Source organism: Myzus persicae, unplaced genomic scaffold (genome assembly GCF_001856785.1).
Source record: "Myzus persicae strain clone G006 unplaced genomic scaffold, MPER_G0061.0, whole genome shotgun sequence".
Taxonomy (NCBI): domain Eukaryota; kingdom Metazoa; phylum Arthropoda; class Insecta; order Hemiptera; family Aphididae; genus Myzus; species Myzus persicae.
Window position 1 is genome coordinate 127,763 of NW_019102476.1, and position 18,983 is coordinate 146,745.

The following is an 18,983-nucleotide window of genomic DNA, read 5'->3' on the forward strand; positions in this document are numbered from 1 at the left end:
TATTGATGTACATTTTTCCTTCAATAATAAATTTATTCAAATCCTGATTTTTGGAAATTTTAAATACCGTTCTTAAGGAATATGTTTGCAATTATTTAACTTTTTATAACATTCAAGGAATGTCATAGGTTAGTTGTAGAAAAGGGATTACAAATTATTTTTTTTCCAAATGAAAACCTACCTTATTAATAAAAATTGCGAAGTGACTATAATTATTATGAAATCTTGATGCACCTATCTGAATCAAAAATCTTACCAGTAGTTTCTGAGGTATTAAAGAATAATATTAATTATTTATAGAATATAGCGTTTATTATACTTAGTATAAAACATTGATGGATTAGTATATTAATTATTAACAGGGTGGGGATATAGCATTTGCATAGGTAGGTACCAGGTACCTGGTACCTATACTTCCTTCAATACTTCCCATCAATGTTTTAGAAATAGAAGAATAAGCTTAAAATTTGTTTCATGATACACATTAAAAATTTAATTAAGCATATTTTTGCATATATTGAAATTTTTTTATAATAATTTGTAGTCCTATTCTGGACTTTTTGAGATATATTTCATTTCGACCTATTTTTTGATCTAAATTGGTCAGATTTTATGAAATAACATTTTAATAAACGTGTATTTATTTATTGTCTAATTTATTAAGAAAATGTGTAGATTAAGTAAATAGATTGACTATGGACGGACGTGGCGCAAGCAGCGGTGTTCATAGTTTCGTATTATTTAGTTCTAATATTTTAAACTTTTGTTATTGGCTGATTTGTTGATTAGTTGTTCATGCTTGATAAATAACTCTGTGTCGCTGTATAATGTATACATTTAGATAAAGTTTCGAATGGATTTAATATAATAATATATCAACATCATCATGGGCGGAGTGCGGAAAAATAACCGTTATAAGTTATAACATGTACAGTTTACACATTGTCATTCTCAACGACCTTCTATCTGAAACTTAAAAAAATGTATAAATAATAAATGTCTAGGCAGAAAAGTATATAGTATCGGGTTATACGCGAATGGTGTGCACATCAGAAGAATTATTTCCGAAAAATACTCAAGTCCAGAAAATGTCAAAAAAAATCTTTAGGCGGGGCAGCAGCAGAACAAAAAATATGACGGAATTACGTCAAGTCGGTGTGTGTTGCGGCGAAGTCGTCACTAAGGCAATGCTAAGCGCGAACGAGTGCAGCTCGCGCTCGTCCGCACAGACCGGTTGTGGCCGCCGCGTGTGGATACACCGCCGTCGTGGCGTCGACTCGTACTCGATGACGGCTGGCGGGCGGGCGGGTCCGAGTCGGCAAGATCTCGTGAGTCGCGCGGGACGGCAGTGGGGTGGATCCGTCAACGATCACGGCGCGTACCTATTATAATAGTAGGGGTCACGATCGCGTTCGTCGGCTCCGGCGCAGAACACCACCAGAGCACCAGCCATCCGAAGTCCAAGCCGGTCGTTGACTCCTCCGCGTGCGCGTTACTCTTGTCAAAAACACACGTCGTCGTCGTCGCCGCAAAGTTCCTGCGAAAAATTTGAAAAATAAAAATAAAAACACCCGTACCGTTGTTGGACGTGCGCGTGTGCACCGCGACGACAATCCGCCGCGGGGCCGCAAAACGGAAAACACGCGCGCGCGCGACCACATACGACAACCGCGCGTAGCGCAGTAGCAGTTGGTCGTCCACCTCGCGCGTATACACGGGACATGACCGCTATAGTAGCTGTCGTCCAGCCTGACCGCTCGTAACCTCTCGTTACAAACGCCGCCGATACAGCAGCTGAAGCAGCTACCGTCACCGGCGCACCGTCGTCACGTCGAGTCGAACGGACGCCAGCGATCTCTGTCACCATGACTGTCGCCGGCAAAGGAGTTCCTAGTCACCACCACCGGTCGTCGTCTTTCAAGGTAAAGTCGTAAATTGTCGTATTGTCACTGCGACAAGTAGTTAGGTTAACCTACAAGGCCGGCTCCAGAAAAATCTGTGCTGAGGGGGGGGATGTGTCATACAGAATTGGCGACTCCAATTACCATATTAATCGACTTGAAAATAGAACGAGAGGGCTTGGATAAGGGGCCCAACATTTCAGGACATAATACTTAATAGAGCCCTTTAAATAAATCCGATTACTTGTAATCATTTCTACAGTCTGAAACTCAACTGATTTTTTGTGTTAAAATTTAAAATACCCTAGTATGACGATTAATATCACCTTAATTATATAGAGTATTATATCTCGTAGTAATGTTTTTTAATATATTTCGATTACTAATTTCTACAATAATAAAAACAGCTATTATAAAAATATATAGTATTATAATTTATAATTTATAACCATAGAAATGTTTTATTTTAGTATATGTTAAATTTAAAATCGTCAATAGACAAAAAAATGGCATTGAAATCGCGTACGGGTTTGTGGTTTGAAAAAAAAAGAGAAAAATATATGTATGATAAAAATTGTAAATTATTGACTTGCAGCTCTAAATTTTGACTAAAAACAAAACTACATTCACAATAAAAATGATTTGACAGATGCACCACCGAACCTTAATACTGTCCTGAATAGTAGGCAGTACAATTATAGTACATGTATTGTATACGAGTATACGACGTAATATTATGCTAATCACTGAAATCCCTCACATCATCAAATTATCGATAATACAATTTCAATCGGTTGAAGCTCAGTTGAAACTCTTTAAAGAAATATATGTAATGTAATCTATCCATGCATTTTTATATTCTATTTATTGACTTTAAGTACAAATTTCGCTTAAACATAACATTTGATATTCGTCTCAGACTCGATCATAAACCACAATACAATTTTTTTAATAGTTGACAACAAAATAATTAATATAAATACTACAGAAATAACAAATAAATGCAAAAGTAATAAGAATTACATTTGAAAAATTTTAACAGATATATATAATATATATAGGTGGTTTATATTATAAAATATGTATAATATAATACTATAGTAGGTTTATATAAACATTTTGTACCGTATTTATTTGAATATATTTTTTTAAATATCGGCTAATACTTTGTTAACTCCAGTAAGAAGAAACTTGACTTCTTGAGTTATATGAATAGAATAACATATTTTACTGATTACTTATGTTTAATACAATGTAGTTTTGATGTACATACTTTTATTTTTTTAATAATATTTTTGTCATAACAACTAACGAGTAATAGATTAATAAACTAGTGGTAAATCACCTCTGCAGAGGTGCTTCCAATATGTATGACTTCTTCATTCTTATACCTGTATTTGTAAAACATTATATTATATTATAATCTGATTTATTTGTCTCCTGTAATGTCTGTCTGTCTGTGCGCATTAGTCATTACTTATTAATTATTAGTTTATTACACATATAAAGATATAACTTACAGATTATGACTACGCATTTGATTTCAATAATAAAAATCAATTAATTAAAATGTATTATCTAGTTGTAAAAGTAAAACGTATAGGTATGTGTTGTCTGCGTTTTAACAAATGTACGACATGGAAAATTCGCGTTCAGCAGAACCAATTTTGTATAGCAGTGTAGTTTTACTAGTAATATTAGAAAGAGTTATCAAACATTATCTTTGTTCTTTGAAGTTGGTTTTTACGATATTTCAATTTTCAAGCAAGTTATACGAGCAAGTAAAATATATTTAAAAATTCTCAGAACTCACATAAATATTAACCAAAGAGAAATAAAATAATAAAAACCAAACAGATAATATTTTCACCAGTTTGTTCATATTAAAGCTAACTGCATTCAATTGTTTCTGCTGAATTCAAATTTCACATGACGTATACGTTTGTACGATGGATATAAGTAGACAACACATGTTTGTAAAACGTCCTCCTAATAATTGAATAATTTGCATTCCAATTTAATGCAATTTTAAAATTTCAACTATGACTGAGAGGTAGTGGGTATAATATATGCGAACTGTATATTTATAAAGAAAAAATACTCCGTTATGTTTTAAAAAAGTAAATATAACCTAAATGTATGTATAATGTATATAAATTAAATATTGAAATGTACGCACGTGTATAACAAATATTATACAATATATACTTCATACACATTACACAGAACGTGCAAATAAATCTTCTAAGTAAATCTTTTTAATAATAATGCATTTTGTATAAAATATTTATGATTATTTTAAAACCTAGGTACATAATATAAGAATAATATGTTTAATAATACAGATATATAGTCGTGCTCCGACGATATATTTGTAGGTTCATACGTTCCAGATAATAATAGAAATAAGTACTCAAATTTAGTCGAAACTTCAAATCGTCACACTATTGATTTAAATGATTATATATAAATATAATATTATAATCAAAACGAGTACAATAGAATCGAGGCCCAATCAAATTTAAATCTTATCGTACTGTACACGGTGTACCTATTGAATTCGTTCTAAGTAATCGAATGTTTTTAGGCGAACGTGTAGACCGTCGATTGATAGTAATCGTAAACAATAACCAATCAATCATTTGTGTATGCTCTCAAAAATCATTTCTAACTCATCATCATTCATTCAACACGTATTATGCGTTTAACATTTACCTCATTTATATGTATTGAGGTATGTTGGTACACATTTTCAATCCACTCGGAAATTTACTTAAATCATTTACAGAATGTTTTTTATACTTTCAACTTGTTAAATTTCAACAGGTTTTAAATTGTTTCGTTTTTTTAACATGATATGGCTTTGTATGAATTGAATTAACGACATACCTATTTACTAGAAGTTGAAATAATATTATACATTACCAATGAATATTTCTGCAACTGAAGATTTTATTGTTATTCTACGCCTATAATATATCATAGCCCATAGGTATACTATCAATATTGAACAAGTATATTATATACATATTATAACTAAATAACTGAATGCCCGATTAGGATATCCGATTTATAACTATTTGAAATTTGAAATGAAGTTTATGAAATATGAATACACGCTTCAAAACGAACAATTTAAATATTTTAATCACTAAGTACTCTACTTGTAGACGTGTCACGTGTAGGACACTGTATATAGGTACCCGATGAAGATTTTAAGCTTAAAATAAATACTTTTATCAATTAAATCATAAACCGGACTCAAAACTCGCACGAATAACGTATACTTATACGATTTGAATCGGTATTATTCAAACAAACCTAGTTAGGTGTATCTGTGTGGAATTCGACGTTATATTTCAATCAGTTATTATACATACAGCACTACATACATAATATACATACAAATGCTCTTCTGCAGGGAATCGACTGTATACGAACACGATTAAGACAAAATAATCATATCCAGATCAAAGTGAGACGCGTTTTCATCTGACAACCATATTCTCATTCGTACATAACAATAGTATAAGGAATAAACGTCAATACGTCATATACTATTTATATATGTAGTCAGATTACCCCGACGCAGTCCCGTAAACGATAATCGATATTCCATGTAACTCTTTTTAAGTGTTGGATGGCTTGATGAGGGGTTATAACGAGTTATTTCTTTTGTGATCCTGATTAACAACGAGCCGAGATCCTAATTGGTTGTCGGTCACGCACGTTTGTCATGAGTCGCAGCAAATGTATATATATATATAGTATGTATATAAATATACGACAGCTGACGATGGATATATATATATATGATACAGAAATAGTAAAAACCATTTTTAAAAAAGAAAAAAGTAATCCTAACTAAATTATTTAGCATCGTTCATGTAGAAAAACGGCTGGGAAACAAAAACACTGCAAGTTCAATGACTGCAGCACGAATGACCGCAGGAATCCGCGCGGACCGCAATGTCCGTATAAACGTGCGTCACGCGTGACTCGGGAACAATTACGATTACTGTTCGTTTAAAAGTTTCATTCATATCGGCGGCGGCGGCGGCGGATACCGTAGAGGACGGATTTAGTATCTTGGAAGAATACTGTACCCATACATGTATATAGAAATAAGTCCTCGTAACAATATTTATTTATTTTATTCGTTTTATTTTTGAAAAATCAACATAGACCGGTTCTCATGAGTCTCCCGTAAATATTTCCGGTGCGTCATCCGAGGAAAAAAATATATCGCATAAACATTTTATGTATGTAGTTATGATGGAATAAGAAAAAAAATTCTAACGGAAATGATTATTTACTTATAATATACAAAAACTACAATAATTATAAGTTACCAGCACCACACACACTATGTATACGAGTTGAATTATTATGATAATTGCATATTTACTTTATACAGTTATTGCGGGTCTCTTGCTACGTTTGTCACCATCGACAAGTTGTTTTCGAACAATTATATTTGTGATTTTGGATAAATTATTAAATTATGAACAAGGACAAAAAACACGGAGAGACCCACGCGCTATTTTGTGCTGTGCGAAAACAATTTTTGAAAACCGATTTTATCTTATACTCTTATCGAATATTCTGTTGATGGGTTACCGTGTGGTATGTAGTAGATATAAAATGTCATCTGCAGTACATCCTTAAAGTTCATGGTCCACATAATATTATAAATTACAAGATACATACTATACATAATACGTATATATACCAGATGTATTGGACGTGATGCATGCAGAGATTATTATAAACTGATATTTATATCAGTTGTTCGTTAACGAGCTCGTTGTCTCGTTAACTCTGTGTTTAAGAGCTTGACTATTTTGTCTTGGATACTCCATACTCCGTCAGTAGGAATGTATAAGAGGTATTTACATTAAATCCAAATGGAATAATTTGTGGTACCGTGACTTCAAAACACTTATACAGTGTACGAAAGACAATTTAATAACATTTCAATCCATTAGTGATGGTATAAAGTTAAATATTATGAAGGTTACACTTCCTCATTATCGTGATTTGTGTCGTAACTACCACATATGTACATAGGTACTACATAAACGAAATTAAGACAATTTTTTATAACCCAACAAACGTTTTCATAACAGATCTGTGGGTATTTCCGTTTTCGACAGTCCAAATGAGCGAACATTTCCGTTTTCGACAATCAAAGCGAGCGAACAGGCCTGGTCGTTCCCAAATATGCTGCTGGATTAAATAAAATCTCAAAATCATATAGACAATGAAAAAATCGTAAAAAAAATATTCATAATAAATGTACCCTAAAAATTTCGATAGAAGTTGGCAAAAAGTTGATACATATCGATTATTGCCACCAAGCACTGATTCAGTCTAAAACTGTGGATATCAATAAGTAGTCTTTCATAAAGGCATTTCAAAAAGAATGCATCGATTTTGAATGACTGTAACTCATTATTGAAAAATGGAACTGAAAAAGTAAATATATTCCTACAAATGTTTAATGTGGCCACCACTCTTAACACGAACAATATCCTAAATTTCCACTAATCACCATCTACAACGCTGAATAGGTCGTGCAGGTGCCAGGACTGGCATCTCAATTCCTGTCCTCCAAGATCACCAGACCTCACACTACGTGACTTCTTTCTGTGGGGCTATAAGAAAGATAAAGTCTTGATTTTGCTGATAGCCGTATTAAACTGGTAAATCGATGCATTTTTTTAAAATACCCTGTATCTTATACTTTTTTATCAATATTATATTTATTTTAAATATCTGTACTGAAACCAAAATATATCATTATTTTCAGCACTTCTTATAATTTGACTATATTATTATTCTTATATTCGTATTCGTTAATTTCAGTTTTTTGATATTATAAATTTACAAATAATGTATTATATAACAATATTTTTTAGATGTTGTGGGGACAGCTGCTCTATATGAACATATTTTGATTAATTTAATGTTATAATTTTGATATTGACTAGTGAATAGTAAAATTCAAGTTATATTTCCAAACTTTTAATCTGTTTTGAAACAGTAAACACACAGCTTAACTGCTAAACCCTAAACATATATATATTATATACAGACAGTCACCTATTTCTATATTGTGCGTAGGTAACAGGTATACTAATACTCAAGAGCAGTTATTCCATACAGTTTATTACTAGTGTCAATAATATAATAATGAACGCATGTGGCGGCGTTTGGTCGAATGATTAGCAGTTTGCACCATAAAATAATACGAAGAGAGAAACGACTATAGGCACTAGGTAACCAACGGGTATTAGTAAATATCGTGTTCACAAATGTATATATTAAATATACTAGTTGGCAATTACTGGATTAAAAAACAACGGGATACCTTAGACACAATAAATAATAAGCTACTGAATACTGTATAGGTTATAGTGTATCTTTTGTACTGACGTGCCTTTTTGAATAGATAATACGAATATACGATGATTTGAATTATCATCGAGGGATGCTGTGTATAGGTTTAATTGAACTGGTTTATGTGCATTTCGGATTATCTAGAATAAAGACGAAAGTAGAGCCCGCCTATGGATATAATATTTTATGGGTGTAAAACAGATTTAAAATACCCCACAGAATTCTAATAGTACAATAAGTATATACCTGCCGCATATACGCGATGAGCCTAAAGCAAAATATTTAACATAGTTTATTGTGAGAAACTTAAGAAAGATATCAATGCTTAAAATGTAGGTACTGAATGGCAGTCGAATAATTGAAGTGTTTTTATAAAAATCTGCAAACTTGACGCTGACAACGACCGATCTATTTTTATTTACTCTTAGTACTAGGTACATAGTACATAATATAATATTTTATATTTGTTATATAATCTAAGCTCACTATCATTAAATTCTTCAGTGAATCAATTCTGCTGGTGTGCTGTGTTATAATATACTTATGTAGTTATGTGTATCGGTACCACGATTGCACGACATTTTTCAAACAGTGGGTATTAATTGAAATACTCTATATAAAAAATCTATAGGTATGCAGTTCTATATAATATAATATATTGTCAAACTAGACAATAACATAATACTCCCTGCACCACTCCGTCGACGGCTGATAAACCCATCAAATTGTCGTGAGAGTTATAATGCTGTATTATTGCAATGCAATATAATATTTGTGTAGACCTCGACGGATGTGTTACACACGTACGTAGTAACTACCTAGCTGTGTGATTTCAAATCATAAAGCCATTAGCTTTTTTTTCTCCGCACAGAAAGTCAGAACCTATAAAACTTATACATGGAAACTAAATAGATTTTCGCGTTGTATTACTTTTCCGTTATATTGTAACATACATAAAAGAGCATATAGGACACAATACAAATCTATAAAGTCTAATATATGTGTATCGCATAACGGAAGCGAATTATATGTATTTAGGTGTTACAATACCTACATAGTTGGTAGTACTAGGTACGCTATGTAGAATGTCTACACCTAGTGCAGAAGTATATAGCTGGCAAATCATATAGTTTATAGTTATGTCCGAAAGAGTGGAATAACGAAATTATTACAAAAATATTTAAAAAGTCAGACATTTTGACATTTTGACCGAATTATTCAATATTCTAAGTAATAGTTTGTGATTTAAAGTATATACTAATAGATACCCATTAATTCTGTAATAACTGTGTTTATACATCGAATCCGCGAGAACAAAACAATTTAATTTTTAAGTGCGTAATGCACAGGCTTACAAATAATGATTTGATCAAATTACAATTAAAGTGCGTAAGTATCAATATATTAAATAAGAATATAGCTGATGTCAATAAGGTGCTGTAATCACAAACTAAATAAAAATCTTCAACTGAAAAATGTAATGATCATAAAATGTTATGTTATGTATTTTAATACGAACTATTATCTCCTGGAGCAACAGATGTATACAGGCGGACAGACCACAGACAGTTATTAGGTACTTAAAGATATTTATTGCCGCTACCGAAACGAAAAACGTAATTGATGGATATATAATTTCGTCAAAATACCGTTCTGCAATAAATCCAAACCCCTCGATGAGAAGATTTGTGTACATATTATATAGAGTATAGACTAACGGATATCTTTAAACTCCTTATTAACTCTTACGGCATTTACGAAATGGATCGTACCTATTGGCTATTACCAGTACAAAACCACATGATATCAGAAGTATACTAACAAATTCGTAGCAGATATATCATCATAATTACCCCGATACTATCGACATGACGATATATGTACGAGATATTTAATACTTAATAATAACGGCCGGTAAATATTTTATTATGTCAAGTAGGTATAGAGAAAAATCTCTTCGATTCGCAAATATACGTATAGACGTCATATATAGGTAGGTACTCACAATGGAATAATATTATACACGCACAGTCCGTAGTCCGTACACTGCACACGATTGTCCGGCAGTTATTATATATAAGTAATAAGAATTATATATAAACAGAATGATTCAAGGGCGTCCTTTGGTGGGGTGACAAGGAGAGGGGCCCCCTTAGAATAAATAATAAAGTATGCAAGACCAATTATTTATGCTTTTAATTCATATTTAATACCATACTCGATACCATCATAGACTTTTGCTTAATGCGAAATCGGTGAACCAATCATTTTATGTTCGTCTATAGAGTAATAGGTTTTGCAATCTAGTTTCATTTTGCCTCTCTCTGAAAATTACCCTATGGGGTCCCATGTTATGTTCCCATGTACTCCATTTTATCATACGATAATGCATTTATTTAAATTGTTCTAATTTTGGCATTTTCAATTACCAATACTTAAGTAGCTAATTTTCAAATAGTTGAATTTTTTTATGCCATTTAAGAAGTGTATAGTGGTGGTACAAACTTCTATTTCCTAAATGAGAACCACAATTTTTCATTATAATATGTCAACTGAATAATTTGTTTGAAAACTTTTTAAATCGAAATTTGAATGAATAGTTTTTGACTTATTAAGCTATGTGTAATAAGGATAATAGTACACAATAGGTGTAGAATACGTGGAGGCCATGATGATTTGAAAATTATAACAATATTATTATAAATGCATTAAAATTGCGTAATTTGTGTAGATTATCCGAGTATAATGAGTATGCTAGACTAAATATTACATATAAGTTTAATATTTGATGTAAAATTACTATACTAAGGACTATCATTCTAAGTAAATAAAATGTAATTACCTACTCTAAACCACACGTTCAAATTTCAATTGGAAGCGTCAACATTTAAACAAAAATCATCAGGAGTAACAGTTATTAAAAAAAGAAGTTTCTTCGGGAATGAGAAATAATATGGTCTTTACTCTTCGCAAAAACCTAAATTCAAATAGATGCATCATTATATTATGTAGGATAAAAGTGGCCGGTGGGTGCCGGGTGGGCATGCTTGGCGAATCACCCCGTAATAGATAATAATAGTCCCGTGCTATACGATGTACGAGACCAGCGGAACTTGTGATTCGCATATAGGTATACGCCGCGCCGACAGACACGGAATAAAACAATACAATAATAAATTACTATAATAATAATAATGATATTGCGATTACGTCCTCGTCGTTGAGGATTTGGGTCAATGGGTCTCGGGCGCAATCGCCCGCCATGAATCATCGTCAAAATATCTGCCGCCGCCAGCTGGAGTCCGTGCGTGGTATACGAATGGCCGACTGTCGAACGTGGCTATATAAAGCCGGTATAAAAATGTGGGTTATCCCGGTGTATCTGTACACCCGATCTCCACCCAATCGCATGTGGGATACGCGCGTTCAAGTCTCCGGCGGCGGCGCGGTGATCCCGTTACGATCGGGCCCCACGACGATCACACACGTCTTGCGCACGCGGTGTGTCGCGTTTTTCATCGCGTTTTACAATCGTCGTACCTGTATCCTGGTGTATACGAATATTCGATTCATACGTAGCGGTCAAGGTTACACACAGTCGTTGTACAGCTGGTGTAAACTGTAAACGTTCGTTCCGAGATGACCAGCAGGTATAATAATATATGCGTTATGATGCGCACAATATTATACCGAAGTCCAAATATGTTTAAATTGCGTTCACGTGGATTTTTTTTTACATTTTATCACTCGGCGGCCGTGGGTAAAAAATAATATGTCATAGTCACTGCAGTCTGCAGCCGTCACTGGCATCAATGCAGTAATCGAAAATATATCGACATATTTTACAATGATGATATGATATGTATTTTATTATTGTAATGGATGTATAGATTGTAGAATATCAATTTGCCGATCGGAAATGGCAAATGAAAATAACGTACAGCTTGGACGTAATAATGCGTGTACACCGTTATGCGGTGATTTTTTTTTTTATTTCCCTCTTCCTCGACTTATTATAAACACATTAAACACACTCAGCTGTATTATAATATACCCCCGAAGACCTATTATGAATGTATTTGGTCCAGATATTATACACACACACACGCACACACATACAAATACGACATACACAGGCGCTTACGCTCACGTTTATACGGTATATACCCATTATATTATACACGCAGGAGTATTGCCGGAAGACCGCACTGCCGCGACTGATGGTTTCTAATTACACGATTAATTACAAAAGCGTCTTTGAAACTATACATTATAGCATAGTAGGTCAATCGGTGCTTTATTATCCAAATACAACATACATAATATACAAAGACATGGAAATTTACGTGATGCGACGTTTTGTTTTCTCAGCAATTTTTTATCCATTTCCCATATTATATTATATACCTATGTGCTGTATAATTATAAAATGATGTTACTATTTTCATATTATTCTGTATTTGCATATACGTTTATATATTTAACACATCTAAATATTATTAGCTGTTTAAAATTTAATATTTTTAAACGTTCGCATTTGTGTTACATCATATTGTCTATTACTGCAGCCTATAAAAGGGAACAGGTATCAAGAGATTTATTGCAAATTTAAGTTTTATTTTATAGGGTATTTATTTTTATACGTTTTACAATTTTATTGAGTTAAAAAATACAATAATGACGCCAATTCAGATAGGTAATATATTTGGATGAATTTACTTTTATACAACATTGTGTTAAAAATTAAAATGACTTCGAAATGAGAGTTATTGAAAAATATCTGTAATAATAGGCAGAACTTGAATATAATTTTCAGAACAGTAAACTGATTAAATATTAATTGGATTCCAAAACCAGATTATAATTTATATAGGTAGCTACCAATTTGTTGGTTTTATTTTTCTTCAAATTATGAAATAATTATTATAATGTATTAATTAATAACGTATAGATTCATGGAATTAAGAATTAATATTTTATATACCAGATATCAATGTATTTTTATTAAAATGTTTTAAATAAACAATAGTTTAAACAAAACAATACAATTTTGGTCTCAAGAAATAAAATAATTATTATTTATGGATTAGTTTACACTATTTATAAACATATTTCAAAGCTTATGTTTATGGTAACTTGTTCTGTTGTTGCGTGATCAATAACAAATGTTGAAGGGTTTTATAAATGTTTATTCGTATTTAATTATAATCAATCTATTTTATTTTTACAGTTATTGCGTATGGTTTTTGTTTTATCCTTGTGCAAGTATACGAGGGCTGAACTTTGTGGCGGCAATGGTGAATCGTTGAAATACTTGCGGGGCGATGCGCTCACCGATAATTTGGATTGCATCGGTCCCAATGGTAAACCTTATCCTGAGTGAGTACAAAATATGTTTACATAAAAAATCTGTACATATCAACAAAGTTAGAAAAATCGATAAAAAAAAAATTGACCCAGTTTTTGAGACTTAATTAGTTGGCATCGTTGAACAATTCAATTATTAGTATCATAAACTATTCCGTTTATTCGGTTATTCGGAAATTACCTTAATTTAAGAACCCGAAGTTCAATTAATTTTAAAGTTTGTTTACATATTCAAAAATGTGCAGGTCGATAGTAGCCGGCACTTATAGGCGCACCCACAACTGGGGATCATCAAGGACAGGGCGTGATGCTTTTCACGCAGACTCAAAACCCAGTCCCGAAACTGTACGAGAAACACTGCTCAAAACATATAAAATTAATAATCACAACGAAGATTACACTATCAGTAGAACTGGTAAGTGGTGTATTACATTTATAGTAAGTCTTTAGCTTTTAGTAAAATTTAAAACCTAACCAATGTATATTGTGAAGGTTTTTTATTTACTTTACGATTTATTTACAGTCGATTTTAAAGTGTTATGTTATAATTTTTTGTTTAATATCTTTAAAGTAATAAATAAAAAATCAATATAATATACTCATGTATTGGACAGTTTGAACATTTAGGTTAAATATGTAAGTATAATAAATAAAAAAACCTGATATGATTATTATACTTATTTCCAGGCGTTTAGCAAATATAATCTGATACTTGGTTTATATTTTTTATTTCTAATATACATTTTGACAAGATAATTGAAATTATTTTGTTCTGTTTATTGCTTCTCACATTGCACGACCACTGGTCACTGCGACCGTTCAATTAATGAGTAAAAAAAAAAAAATAGGTAAAAACTAAATCGGTATCATAAATAAATGTAATAACTCTCGAAACGAAATATAAGTCATATTATATATTGTATATAATACTTCCCTATAATATGTAAAACTTCAGATCATTTATATTTTTGAAGAATAAACGTTTTTCATATTATATTTCTACTTGAACTGCGCAACGAATCGAGTTTTATTGGGATATTTAACAAAATAAATAAGTACCTGTAAATGCAATAATGAAGTGTATATAATTTTATATCCTAAATAAAAATGGTTAAATAGATCTTATATTTCTGATATATATATCATATTATTATTGGGTTACCATTATAATAATATGTACCTATAATATTATTATTAAAATTAAATACTTTCAATGTTAAATTATGTTCAGTGTGTTTTACATTACTTACTACGATTATATTATAGAATAATCATTATTTATGCTCACTACTTCACATTTCAATGACAATAATAATGGAAGTTTTTATTTCATTAAAAATTATAAAAATGTTCAAGTAATTACCTACCTAAATAAATACCACATCTTACAATAAATCTTCTATTCTATTTTTTAAAAGTATTTCTTTGAACCAGTTTGCTGTTAAGCAATTTTATTTTAAATCGATTATTAAAAATTATTAATTCCAAGTACCTATATCACAAACAATAGGTATAACACGGGTGTAATGCCAATTATTGGAACAATACACATATACACATATTTTTAACATAATATTTTTGAAATTAATAAAATATAATATGGTTCAATGAAATATATTATCTATTAATTATATTAATACCATGAAATACGGATCACCATAAATTTCAATTAAGTATGTAGCTAACAGTTATATATTATTCCAAGTAAATACGATTTAGTTCAAATATACAACAAAAAAATATTTCAGATGAATTACGGTTCCGGGGAAACATAATATGATACTACTAGTGAAAAATAAAATACGATTCTATATCATATTTACATTTACATTTTCAATTTTCAACAAGGGGTTGTGTCAATTTTCACCTAAATTGACATAAAATGTGTTTATCACATAGTAAAAGTGCATCGATATAAGTGATGGGGGTTCAATAAAGTCTTAAAAGTTTTATTCTCCACAACTTAAATTCTACTGTGGCTACTGTAATATTATGATCTACAAAAGATGTATGTAATTGTAATACATTTTGAAAATATTCTCATTTTTTAGTAGGCGTACATGAATTAGCAGTAAATAAACACTCCAGGCCCATAAAATGAAATGATTATTATTATTTAATATAAGTATACAATACTAAAAAAATAAAAATGTCAAATTTACCATAAAAAACTTGTCTGAGAGTCAGAAATCATAGTTCTAATTGTGAAATACTTGTATTTCTTTTGCTTTTAACTTCAATATCAATAATAGTTTTTATTTTCCGAATGCATAAAAAGTTAAAAGACGGACGGAACAACCGCACGTGTTGTACCTCGAACAAACGAGTGGGAGGGAGACAAAGGGTCCTTAGCGGACAACTTTGAATATGAAAGAAAAACTTATAATTTTCAAAAATTTATAGCAAAAATTTTCTATTCTAGCCCACCCGGTTAAAGTTAAAGTTAGCCCCCCCCCCTCCTCTCTCCCCGTAAATCTACCACTTTATTTATTAACCATTATTTTTATGATTTTTCAGCTCGAGAATATGGATCAACACCAGCCAATCGTGAACTGTGTCAAACGCCGAACAGGCTGTGCCGTACCAGATACAATACGACTGCACCCATGTACGGTGTGTCGCTGACGTCTGGCCAACCTGTGACTATCGTTCAAAAATTCCCGGATCTATTACAACAAGTTGTTTACGAAGTTTGCGAGTAAGTACTATGGTCATAACTCATAAGTTATGAGTCATAACTATCTACTTATTATACATCCATCGTTCAGCCGTTGAACTCCACGTGTTCGCCTTATAATTATTGATGTATATATTAAATGTTTCCACTGCGTAGCTATGTACAAATATGTATATTATCGTACTGTATAAATAATATATAAACAACATGTTATAAATACGAACACGGTTTGTCAGATTACGTGAGAAATTGATTTTTGATTTGATTACAGATCAAATGAGTGTGACATGGTCAGAGGGGAGTGTACACAAACGTACGTACCATACTTGTTCCTGGTAATACCTTTGGGACCGGTGACGCTGACCGGCCAGGATTACGTTCTCGTGGAAAGTGGATGTGTATGCAAACCAAAGGGCTCCAGGTCCACCTCACACGAATTGGTATCTACTATTCCGGCAATGCCTCGTCCTTAGAGTGCGTTTATAGATACATATGACCGCTGCAGATGTTTAAACGTCATCGTATACCTACATAATATAGAAGAAAATACACCTCGCCGTTTATACTATATTTGTCTATATTTATATCATATCATATTATTGTCGTGTACAATATAGTCCATATTATTGTATATTATATTATATACAATACTAAAATGTCGTATTATATTACTATATATGGGTACTATTCAATAAGTTCATGAGAATCGTTTAAAAAAAACGAATGCCTCGTTAACTCCATGACGTAACACACCTCTACTTATAATATGTTTTTCGTCTCTATCTGATTATTGTTTAGGTACCCATATACACGTATACGCGTGTACTTTTACGTTTACGCGTGAATATGAGTAGGTACAGTAGCGTCACGCATTTTTTATTTTTATTATTGGGGCCAACATTGAAGTTATATCCACCCGCATCCATCCCTGAAAACTTAACACCAATATACATGACTAGGATTATGTAATAGAAAGTCTGCCCACTCACCTAAAAAAATATATGCAAGGGGCAACTCTGCAATATACCCCTCGGAAATAAGAATTCTCATGACGCAACTGTATATTGTACATATGTTTGGTATATTTTATTATTATAATGATGATATAAATTACATGATTTTTATTTATATAATATAATGCTCAACTTATGTATTGGCGCCAAAAATGTTTAATTTATTACGCGTATACAAAATAGATTTTGTGTAATACTGTGTTTGTCGTAGGTACTGTAAGTGATTATTTTACATTAACAGCTGGAAAGCGGTTTTTAATTTATTTATGTGATACTGTATTAACTCATTTAATGTGTAAAATAATAAGTTAGTTTAGTTAATAATATTAAGATAAATAATCTTAAATTTAAATTAATATTTTTTACCAAAGTATATCTTGTATTATAGAGAAAATATATTATTAACATTTCAACTGACCAAGAAATCAGATTCAATTACCTACATTATAATAATATGATTACATGATACACATTTTTTTTAAGAATTGTAAAACTCTAGTGGTAAAGTAGGTACCTTATAAAAATATAAAAGTAGTAGTATATTATATAACTGTACACTATTATAAAGGCAATAAATACTTAAAGAGATTGACAATTATACACAGTATACACTATACCTAGGCATATTTATAATGTAGATTGTAGGTACACGTACACGCTCAATAATCTGAAGAAATAGACATGGCCTACAATAATGTCTTACATGAGCATTTTATTGCATTTTATTGCATTTATATAATTTGTATATGTATATAAAAGTAGTTAATTCGATAGTAAATAAAAATGTACAGTAGGTGCTTTTTGTCATTTATTATTAATGAATTATATATAAGTATTTATATGTAAGCAGATAAAAAATAAAATTATGCTTGATAAAATTGTTTTTATTTTGTATAAATTATTTTGTTGCTAATAATGATCATATGGATTTTTTATAAACATCAACAATGTTTACAAATTATACAATTTTAGTATATTAATTTTGTTAATTGAAAATTATCAAAATCTTTAAACATCTTAAACTTATAATTTGCATTATACAGACTAATAATTATTATAATAAGAGTATCTATATTGATATAGAGCTACAAAGGAATACCATGAAACCTCATGACGTATGTAGTATTTCCGTTTTACAAAATAATTTAGATATAACATTGCAAATTCAATATTATATACCCTCATTAAATTTAAATTTGCATTGTTACTTTAATATTATTATATTAGGTATAATGAATAAGTAATTAGTCTTTCACTAAAAATACTATTTAAATTTATATTAATAAACTTAAAGGAAAGATTATTATTGAGGACGTCTCTTAAGTTTGTACCTATGTTATTGATATTTTCATTTTTAAGTGGGTTTAACTAATCTAGGCCTAGATACTAGTTTTACCTTTAAAAGTTTAAAGTTCAAAAATAATTTCACTATAATGCAACACAAAGCAGGTTCTGCTGAGTCCAAATTCGCTATGTTCTTAACACAGAAATTACTCGTTCAAGTATCTCGATTTAAGAATATCAATATACAAAAAAAATCATACGCTTAAGTATAATGTTATATAAATCGTTCAACATTTTTTTAAAATTTTTGTAGAGAAAACTTATGAGAAATCTTTTATA

At 31.0% G+C, this 18,983-nt stretch overlaps 1 protein-coding gene across 1 annotated transcript; it reads left to right on the top strand.

Moving 5' to 3' along the window:
* The first annotated feature begins 1,364 nt into the window (after positions 1–1,364).
* LOC111032237 lies at positions 1,365–18,238 on the top strand. Its single transcript, XM_022312506.1, has 5 exons — positions 1,365–1,922; positions 13,534–13,682; positions 13,916–14,085; positions 16,188–16,368; positions 16,619–18,238. The coding sequence occupies exons 1-5, from the start codon at positions 1,866–1,868 to the stop codon at positions 16,818–16,820; spliced, it is 759 nt and encodes a 252-aa protein (XP_022168198.1). The 5' UTR covers positions 1,365–1,865; the 3' UTR covers positions 16,821–18,238.
* The last annotated feature ends 745 nt before the right edge of the window (positions 18,239–18,983 follow it).